Source organism: Quercus robur, chromosome 9 (genome assembly GCF_932294415.1).
Source record: "Quercus robur chromosome 9, dhQueRobu3.1, whole genome shotgun sequence".
Classification (NCBI taxonomy): domain Eukaryota; kingdom Viridiplantae; phylum Streptophyta; class Magnoliopsida; order Fagales; family Fagaceae; genus Quercus; species Quercus robur.
In genome coordinates this window covers 53,148,203-53,159,601 of record NC_065542.1, presented here as the reverse complement: position 1 = coordinate 53,159,601, position 11,399 = coordinate 53,148,203, and the positions used below count along the sequence as shown (strand labels likewise).

At 32.3% G+C, this 11,399-nt stretch overlaps 1 protein-coding gene across 1 annotated transcript; it reads left to right on the top strand.

Moving 5' to 3' along the window:
* The first annotated feature begins 3,181 nt into the window (after positions 1 to 3,181).
* LOC126699073 (wall-associated receptor kinase 2-like) lies at positions 3,182 to 10,572 on the top strand. Its single transcript, XM_050396627.1, has 4 exons — positions 3,182 to 4,144; positions 4,698 to 4,889; positions 9,064 to 10,431; positions 10,475 to 10,572. The coding sequence occupies exons 1-3, from the start codon at positions 3,238 to 3,240 to the stop codon at positions 10,224 to 10,226; spliced, it is 2,262 nt and encodes a 753-aa protein (XP_050252584.1). The 5' UTR covers positions 3,182 to 3,237; the 3' UTR covers positions 10,227 to 10,431; positions 10,475 to 10,572.
* Positions 10,573 to 11,399: the final 827 nt, after the last annotated feature.

Genomic DNA, 11,399 nt, shown 5'->3' with positions numbered 1-11,399 from the left:
CGACAGGACTAGATCGGCTCAGGAAGAAAGAAAAAAAAAAACATGGGAAGACCTCTCTATATCTCTTCTCTATCTTTTCTCTCTATCATTTCAGGATGAGAGGACCAGATTGGCTCAGGATTTCAAATCACAAAAAACCCATTTAAAAAAAAAAAAAAAACTAAATCCATATCTATTAACTATATAAAAATCTGGTTTCATCAATCACTGCCCAAAATCAAATATACCATAAAAAGAAAAAAGAAACAAAAGAAAACACACAAACACAAACAAATTCACAATCTTTCTCTCAAAAATATTTTATTTCAAATCACAAAAAACCCATTTAAAAAAAAAAAAAAAACTAAATTGAGTCCAAATCTATTAACTGTATAAAAATCTGGTTTCGTCAATCACTGCCCAAAATCAAACACAATGTAGTTAACAACTCAAACCCCATCATAATCATTCAAAAAGCCATATATACCATAAAAAGAAAAAAGAAACGAAAGAAAACACACAAACACAAACAAATTCACAATCTTTCTGTCAAAAATATCTCATTTCAAATCACAAAAAACCCATTTAAAAAAAAAAAAAAAAAAACTAAACTGAATCCATAAAAGATCATTCAAAACCATTGAAAATAAAAATACATAAACAAACCTCAAAGAAAGCATTGTAAGGAGGAGCATCAAAATTCGAAATCTTCTATAAAACTCCTGAGAATAGCGAAAACGACAGAGGAAAGAGTGACACTCCAAGAATTGCAATATTAAAGGGTAGAATACGGTGGTAGCAAGTAGCAAGCAGTGGAGGTGGAGGCAGAGAAATGAGGAGAGAGAAAGAGAGAGGAGGTAGACATTTATGGGAGAGGGAGAGTTTGGGGCTTGGGCAACTGATGAGAGAGTGAGGAGGTGGGTATCTAAAAATAATTCTAGGGTTTCAAATTGTGATGCTGTCGTTTTGTTTGTTTTTGAACTTTTTTTTTTAAGCTAATACCAAAACGACGTAGTTTTGGAACTAATATTAAGCTTAATGTAAGATCCAAAACACATTGTTTTGGTATCAGAGTATATCTTATCATATATATATCTTTATAATCTTTATAATTTATAATAAAAGCGGCTATGCTGCTATAGTGCTTTGGCACTGTGCATCCAGAGTGTTGGCACTATGCAGCATTGTAGCTGCAACAGTGCTTTGGTTTCATGAGTTTTTTTTTTTTTTTTTTTTTTTTTTTTTTTTTTTTTTTTCATTCAGTAATCGATTTGTGTTTTTTTTTTTCTTTTAAATATTGATGTAAGTTGACATTTATATTGTTATACTCACACAACAAATTTCACAATTATTGACGTGTCAATTTCTTACAAGTCGAAATAAAATAATAAAATATGAGATTTTAGCCAACCACAACTGAAAATAAATGTTTTATAATAAAAGCGGCTATGCTGCTATAGTGCTTCAACACTGTGCATCCAGAGTGTTGGCACTGTGCAGCATTGTAACTGCAACAGTGCTTTGGTTTCGTAAGTCTTTATTTATTTATTTATTATTATTATTATTATAACCCTTTGGTTTATTCACCTGGCACTGTAGCTACAGTGCCTAAAGTTTTTTATTTTTTTTAGTAATCAGTTTGTGCTTGTGTTTTTTTTTTTTTCCTTTTAAATATTGATGTAAGTTGACATTTATATTATAATATTAATACAACAAATTTCACAATATTTTCACAATTATTGACGTGTTAATTTCTTACAAGTTGAAATAAAATAATAAAATATGAGACTGTAGCCAACCACAACTGAAAATAAATGTTTTATAATAAAAGCGGCTATGCCGCTACAATGCTTCGGCACTGTGCATCTAGAGTGTTGGCACGTGCAACACTGTAGCTACAACAATGCTTTGGTTTCGTGAGTCTTTTTTTTTTTTTTTTCTTTTAAATATTAATGTAAGCTGACATTTATATTGTTATACTGACTTAACAAATTTCACAATTATTGATGTGTCAATTTTTTACAAGTCAAAATAAAATAATAAAATATGAAACTATAGCTAACCACAACTGAAAATAAATGTTTTAAAAAAATGTTACAACATTTATTGTTATCACAATATTTTCACTATTGTTGAAATCTCAGTTTCTTATATATCAAATAAAAAAAATGCTAAATCCACAACATTTTAACATTAATTTCACAAAAAATCATAGGTAAGTTATTATTGATGGATAGCATTGGAGCTACAGTGCTTTTGGTTTATTCAACTGGCACTGCAGCTATAGTGCCTAAAGTTTTTTTTTTTTTTTTTTTTTTTTTCAATAATCGGTTTGTGTTTTTTTTTTCTTTGAAATATTTATGTAAGCTGGCATATATATTGTTATACTGACATAACAAATTTCACAATATTTTCACAATTATTGACGTGCCAATTTCTTACAAGTCAAAATAAAATAATAAAATATGAGACTGTGACTAACCACAATTGAAAATAAATGTTTTGAGAAAGTGTTACAACACTTATTATTATCACAATATTTTCACAATTGTTGAGATCTCAGTTTCTTATAGATAAAATAAAAAATGCTAAAGTCCACAACATTTTACCGTGCCTAAATTTTTTTTTTTCCCCAGTAATCGGTTTGTGTTTTTATTTTATTTTATTTTTAGTTTTTAAATATTTATGTAAGCTGGCATATATATTATTATACCGACACAACAAATTTCACAATATTTTTACAAATATTGAAATATCAATTTCTTACAAGTCGAAATAAAATAATAAAATATGAGACTGTGACCAATCACAACTGAAAATAAATGTTTTGAGAATAACAATAACAATGTTATAGTTTAAAACCAATAATAACTTGTCATTTAGAATTTGTTCTAAAAATGTTATGAATGTAGCATTTCTCTCAAATAAAATAAAAAATATCTATTCGAATCCTAAAAATGAAGATATTATGAAAATATTGTGATATTTTTTTTTTTTTTTTGATAGGAAAAATATTGTGATATTTTGTTGTATTCTTCGACTTCTTTTTTAATATAATCAAATTGGATGAGCCAAAATTCACGGTTTCACATACAAAATCTATATTAATTTTCTCACTACTGGGCAGCATGATGCTAGTGATGTAAAAAATTGTGAAAAAATTTTATAGTCCTACATATTTTCTACCTGGAGGGCGCGCTTTTAAAAAGTCCAGCATCTAAAGCTGAAACGTACCAACTTCCAAAACTCTAATCTTAGATGCTCTTGTGGGAAAATAGTGGGGCTATGGGTTTCCATTCGATGCTTGTGCTAGTCACCTGGGTTGGTGTGATGTTAACAGCAATAATGGCAGCCGCAACAATAGCATATCCATTAGCCTTGACTAACTGCTCCGACAGCTGTGGGGATGTAAAAATTCCATATCCCTTTGGCACAACTGAAGGTTGTTACCGGAATGAAAGTAGAAATTTTCATATCAACTGTAACAAATCGAACGGCCAACCTCAACCAATGATCGGAAACCTCGACATTACAAACATTTCCATCGAAGGAGAGATGGACATCATGATGTATAACTCCATTAACTGTTACGACAAGTGGGGTATGCCTCTGTCAAATAACACGGAACCACTGCTCCAGGTCCCCAGTTTCACGGTTTCTGTCACCAAAAACAAGTTCGTGGCAGTTGGCTGTGACACTTACGCATTCCTTAATGGTATTCTCAAAGATGAACCGTTTACCACCGGCTGCCTGTCCAAATGCAACAACACACACAATATTGTAAATGGGAGTTGCTCTGGGATTGGGTGTTGCCAGACAGATATTCCTGAAGGTTTGAAAGAAATTGATTTTGCAGCATATAGCTTTAAAAACCACAGTGATGTCTGGTCTATCAATCCATGCAGCTTTGCCTTTATTATCAAGAAAGACAAGTTCAGTTTCTCCTCAGCTTATCTAACCAGTCTACAAAAAAATGAATCCTTTCCAATGGTTCTTGATTGGGCAATTGGTAACGAGACGTGTGAAGTTGCTCGGAACAAAGGGAATTACACATGTGGAGCAAATAGCAATTGTATAGATCTCAAAAATGGTCCTGCTTCAGGGTACCGTTGCAAGTGCAAGGAAGGTTACGATGGGAACCCATACCTCAAAGATGGTTGCCAAGGTATATATTCAATTTACTTACTTAATTATCTACAACAAGTTTTTAAAAAATAATAAAAGGTTTATATTTTTCACGAATTTTTAAAATATTGCCTTATTTTAGTTACACAAAAAATGTTCCTTTTTATTTTTGCTAGTGTTTAAACTGATAGGTTGTTATTTATAATAATAATAATAATAATAATCATAATAGTAATAATGATGATGATGATGATGGATGCATGTATAAATGATGTTATACAAATCGTGACTTACAATTTCAATAAATTTTGGATTTTTTTTTTCTGTCTCTAATTAAATTGCTAGGCAATATTTTTATTTTCTTGAAAAATTTGGCTTAAGAGATTGTCAAATCACTTATTAACTAAATAAAAAGTGAAAGTTAAAACCCATTATTATTTGTCTTTGTATATTTAAAATAAAAGAACATGTTCAGTGGAGTTAAGCCAAATTCTTTCGTTTAAACTCTTTTGATTATACTTCTTCTTAGTGTTTTATTTTTGGGCATTGAATTAGTTCTTCTTAGTTACTTTAAATGACCTTTGTAACTACAGACATTGACGAATGCAACGAGAGAAAAATATGCCAGGGAAATCAAACTTGTTTTAATGAAGTCGGGAGTTATCATTGTTCGTGCATCGATGGATACCATAAGGCTGGAGGGGAATGTGTTCCTAATTCACCAGCTATTTCGCCATCCAGTCAACCAACTAGTCAATCCTCACTAACAATTTACCTCGCGGTTGGTGAGTATATTTACCGTATGTCTATATCGTATGATTAGGTTATTGCATGAAATGCAATACCCAATTGATGGTTGGGAGCAAAAGTTGTTTCTTTTTTTTTTCAACCATCAATATGGTATTGCATCTCATCCTCCTCCCATGTAGAGGATTCTGTCATATCATCAAATTATTATTTTTGACTGAAATCATATCATCAAGTTGGATCAATCTATCACGATTAATGGACCAAAATCACGGCCATTTTCATATTTCTTAAAAATATTTTTCTGAGATTGATTTTGAGGTAAGGTCCTAGCATTACTCATAAACATTCGTTATGGTTTTTTCTTAGCTAATAAGCCATATATTAAGTTAGCAATGATTTAAAAATGTTAGAGATATATATTATTCATATTAGCCCAATGTAATAGGCCCAACCCTAATTCTACTTTGTGTGCAAGTCAAGTCTCCTACTTGTACTAGAAGTCTATTAGTCTAGGGTTTAGTCGTCTATATATATTCATGTTAGGGTTCATTGTAACACAGGAGGTTATTGTACTACACTCTCATACAATAAAGATGTAGCCCTTAAGGGATTCCTCCGTGGATGTAGGCCGTAAGGCTGAACCACGTAACCCTCGTGTTCTCAGTGTTCCTCCTCTATGCTTCCTCTTCCGCATCTACTCTAGCATACACAACATGATATAACACATCTCTATGCTAATATTTAACATGGTATCAGAGCCAAACTCCGTTCTTGGCATCAAACAAACATCTCTACACAGAAGATTCTCACGCGCTACCACGCGCTAGCGAAGTTTCTAGCAACTTCTCCACGCGCCGCCCCCGATTTCACAGGGTCAGATTCTCCGATAGTTACACGCGCCGCCATGACGGCCTTGTAGCTCGCCGATCTGCCAAACCACCGAAGTCCGAGCATCAATCTACCTTGCACGCACCTCCACGCGCCGTCGGAAGTTCCAGACACGCGCCGGTGGAATAGAACACGCGCCGAGAAACAGCCACGCGCCGAAACTGAAGCTGCTGTCACCTGATGACGTCATCAGACACGTCAGCCCTAATCCACGTCAGCAGCCACGCAAGCAAGTCCACGTCAGCCCTAGTCCACGTCAGCGACACGTCATCAGCCACGTCAGCAGTGTCGTCCCGTCAGCACCACGTCACCTAGCTGACCGTTGACCCGGACCGACCCGGATCTGACCCATGAGCACTTTGACTGTTGACTTTGACCTGGACCAGTTGACTTTGACTTTTTGCGTTGACTTTTGACCAAAAGTCAAAATTTCCAAAATGGCCTATCTTGCTCAGTTTTTCGCGTAAATTCCGATTTTGGGCTCCGTTTCTGCATTTGAGACTCCGAAATTGGACAATTGACACATTCTTCATTGTGGTTTCTTCAAAGGCATTCTTCAAGGCATCTCCAAGTGATCTTCTCATGCTTATCCAACCTCAAGCCTTCATCGAGCTTCCGCCTTGAGTTTGAGGGAGGGTGTTAGAGATATATATTATTCATATTAGCCCAATGTAATAGGCCCAACCCTAATTCTACTTTGTGTGCAAGTCAAGTCTCCTACTTGTACTAGAAGTCTATTAGTCTAGGGTTTAGTCGTCTATATATATTCATGTTAGGGTTCATTGTAACACAGGAGGTTATTGTACTACACTCTCATACAATAAAGATGTAGCCCTTAAGGGATTCCTCCGTGGATGTAGGCCGTAAGGCTGAACCACGTAACCCTCGTGTTCTCAGTGTTCCTCCTCTATGCTTCCTCTTCCGCATCTACTCTAGCATACACAACATGATATAACACATCTCTATGCTAATATTTAATAAAAAATTTAACTTTTTCTTCCTATCAAACGCACGCGGTCACGGCTATATGTTAATCTTCTACGACTAGAAGAGAAACATAGACGGAAAATGTTTATCTCCAAACCAGTATGGAGAAAAATCTTTTAAACTTCTCATATATCTTTTTATTGAGTGTGAAATTTGAAAATATAATCGTTAGATTGCATGTTTTTTTTTTTATTTTTTTTATGTTTTTAACATGTATGTCAAATTTCATTCAAATAGAATGTTATTTACAATTTAATCAATTAAATTATTTTTTATGCATTATTTTAGGTCACAAATTTGAAATTTAAACATTTGATTGATGGTTTAGTTATTGGTGTTTGATTTTCTTAAAATTTTGCAAGTATAGAGGATAGGGGTGTGTATGGACAGTTTTTTTTTTTAAATTAATATTATTATTATTAAATTGAACATTAGAATAACATCACTACAAATAAGAGCAAATTTATAACCAAATAATCATGAGTATAACACCAAACAAACACAAAATATATGAAGAGAACTTAGTGTTTGAGTTTTATTTAGGAAGATGGGCAAAAAAGTAAATAATAAAATTGTATAATATATATTTTTGATATATTTTTTTTAAATTTAAATATATATTAAATATAGGTGAGTCAGGTTGAGTTAGATAAATATGTGAAATTTGTAGCCATTACCTACAAACTAGTTCATAGGAAAACTTTGTTCTTTGAGATAGGAAAAAGTTATTTAGTGTAAAGTCTAAAGACAAAGTTTGGCTACATCTCCTGCTAAAAAATTAACATGGTTACATATTTTGAAAATCTAATTGTTAGATTACATATTCTTTATATTCTTGACATACATGTCAAATTTTGTGTGTCAAAAATATGTTATTTATTATTAGATTTATAAAAGAATATTTTATGCATAATTTTATATTACTAAACTTGAAATTTCAATATTTGATTGATGACATAACTATTGATACTTAACTTTTTCAAACGTTTGCAAGCAATGTAATAGAAAAAAAAAATGTAATTCAATAGTGGATTTATCAAAATTTATATCTAATAAAAAGATATATAGTGGTGTTGTAGGCATTAACTACAATCAATTTCTTGTAGCCAAACTTTGTTTTAAGTGCAATACTTTTTAAAAAAAAAAATTTTAAATAATACTTAAGGTCTATCTATTTGGAGAGAGAACTACTAATAACGGTGATTATAAAAAATCAAATAAATAAATGCTTTCCATTAATTTAAGTAAATAATTTTTGTTAGTGGGTTCCGGTTACCTTAACTAGTAAAGTCTCTGATGGTTGTATAAGAGATCTGGGATTCAATTCCCGCCTATATCAAAAATTGATCAGAATTGGAAGCCATAGGTTGAAACTCTCAAAAAAAAAAAAAGAAAAAGAAAAAGAAATTGTCATTATATAGATTAAGGTATGAAAATACATATATAGCACTTTTATTATATAGCTATTATTATTTTCCATACCGAAAAGCAGTTTCTCAATTTTTTTATTGAACAGAATAATAATTTCATAACACTTTAACATTATAGTCTGTTGATCACAGACCCTAAATGCATGTTATTGCAAAAGGTCCAAAACTAAAACTCTAGCAGTCTATCCTTATATACTAAATGCATAATAGACCCTAAATGCATGTTATACTTGAGAGTTTTTGTTTTTGTTTTTTCTTGTTTTTGATTGGGTGAAGGGTTGAGCTCTTTAGTTGCGGAAATGATATTATTATTATTATTATTATTCACCGTCATGGACCATGCAGAAAATAAGAAATTTAGATGGGTCCGCACATTGATTATATAAACGAGGCTACTGATTGAGATTCTCAACTAGGTTCGCTAGCTCAAGGTGCAAATTAAAACAATATGGATGGCCTCTTAGGCTCTTAGTACTACTTGTGGGAAGTTCAATCTTTGATATATAAGCCTTGATATTTTTAAAGAAATTATATATTCTGGGCTAATAGTCTTCTTCTCAGCTAACCAAGTAACATTTTACCTTTAAAAAGGATGTCAATTCAAAAGTTAGTTCACCAGTTCTATTTTATCTGTCCATATTTTTAGTTTTGATATAATTTGACATGAGTTGGATTTTATTAAAGCCACTCATAGGAGATTTATATTTATGTGGCAGTCACTGAGTCACTATTTACGGTATAATTGAAATCTTGATTCATTCATCTTTATATGATACGTATATTAAATATTTAATTTGTACTTTTATTGTGTTAAAATGTTTGCCATAAAATAGACAATGATACTAACAAAAGTATAAATTTAAAACATTGTTCTTAGTGAAAATGCATGTTTGAATGTGTGTAGGTATCAGCATAATAAGCCTCTTAGTACTGCTTCTAGGATGTTCTTGGATATATTGGGGATTGAAAAAAAGAAAGATCATCAAACTCAAAGAAAAATTCTTCCAACAAAATGGTGGCTTATTGTTAAAACAGAAACTCTCTAATCACCAAATGTCTATCGAGACAACCAAAATCTTTACTACAGAAGAGCTCAAAAAGGCCACCAACAACTATGACGAGAGTAGAGTCCTTGGCCAAGGAGGCTATGGAACTGTGTATAGAGGAGTATTATCAGATAACACAGTAGTTGCCATTAAGAAGTCCAAAATTGGTGATCAAAGCCAAATCGAGCAATTCATAAATGAAATGATTGTTCTTACCCAAATTAACCATAGGAATGTGGTTAAGCTATTTGGTTGTTGTCTAGAAACAGAAGTTCCCTTACTAGTTTATGAATTCATCACAAATGGGACTCTTTTCAATCATGTTCATGATAAAAGTCTATCATCCTTACTTTCATGGGAGAAACGCCTGAAAATTGCAACAGAAATTGCAGAAGCACTTGCATACTTGCATTCGTCAACTTCTATGTCAATTATACACAGAGATGTGAAAACTGCGAATATACTATTGGATGACGATTATATAGCAAAAGTGGCTGACTTTGGAGCTTCAAGGCTAGTTCCTTTTGATCAAACACAATTGAACACTTTGGTGCAAGGAACTTTGGGGTACTTAGACCCAGAATACATGCAAACTAGCCAACTAACAGAAAAAAGTGATGTATATAGCTTTGGTGTTGTTATGGCAGAGTTGTTAACAGGTAAGAAGGCACTTTCTTTTGATAGGCCAGAAATTGATAGAAATCTAGCAATATCTTTTGTTTTTGCTATAAAAGAGGATTGCCTACTTCAAATTATTGAAGATCACATTGTTAGTGAGGGTAATATTGAGCAGCTAAAGGAAATTGCTAATCTTTCAAAAAGGTGCCTAAGTTTGAGAGGGGAGGATAGGCCTTTCATGAAAGAAGTGGCAAAGGAGTTGGAGAGATTGAGAACTATGGAAAAAACTCCATTGGGAAACATTGATGTCGATGGAAAAAAGACTGAGTACTTGCTTAGTGCAACTAGTTACTCTTTCAACATTGATGTTGGCATCGGTTGTTCTACTAGTACAACTGCTTAGTGTGATAGCATCAGAGAGCAAGTATTGAAATCTGTGGAAGATGGGAGATAATTACTTAGTCCTCTGTAATAAATTTGTATCAATTGATAGTTGAATTTGATATGGTATTATAATGAGCTACCTAATTTTGAAGTATGTATTCAACTCACAAAGTTGGGAGTTTTAAAGTTGTTTGGAAGTGTAGTGATTGTGTTTATTTTGTAAGGTGTTTTGACTATTGGAAGTGTAGTAATTGTCTTTTTTGTAAGGTGTTTTGACTATTGGAAGTGTAGTAATCATGGTAGTAGTTTTTTGTTAAGGACTGTTATGTATGTATTAATGGCAAATATGTAGGTTTCCTAATTAAGTCTTATGTATTGATTTTTAAACGGTTTTTATCATCTAGTTGAGTGTAGCTCTCATTTATCCATTTCTCTCTCTTTTTGTGACTTTAAATTTCCAATTTTTTGTTCGTTCCTCTTTCACCCACATTAAAATTATAGACAAATTACAACATACTCACATGTGGTTTGGTTGAAATTTAAGTTGTCTACCTATAGTTTGAAATTTTGCACTTTACCCATCTAAGGTTAACTTGGAGTTTCGTAACCCAACTCTATTAAAAATAATGCTAAATAAGTAATTTTTCTTTACTTTTATGTCTCTCCTTCAAAAATACAAAAAACATAAAATTACAAGATCAAATAAGATAAAAAAGAATCTAATGGAACACTTGCATTATAGGATTTCAGACTATAGGTAAGTAACTTAAATTTCGATCAAACTTTAAGTGGGTAAAGTGTCAAATTTCAAACCACAGGTAGACAACTTAAATTTTGGTTAAACCACAGGTGAGTAAGTTGTAATTTATCGTAAAATTATATATATATATATATATAGAGAGAGAGAGAGAGAGAGAGAGAGAGAGAGAGAGAGACAATTAGACAATTTGACAGAAGTGGAGGTGCAATTGAACTTTTGTATGACATTATTTTTAGGGTTTGGGTCCTCTATTATTTAAAAATCTCCCATTCTCTAAGACACATGATAGATAAGGAATCTAAAAGAAAATTGAAACCACATCAATGGCATAGACTCCCTCTCTTAGCTTAAATCTCAATAGTCTCATTGTTGTTGTTATGGCGAGGGTGGTTGAAGATGATAAAAAATATCATAAACATTGAGTTGTTAGGA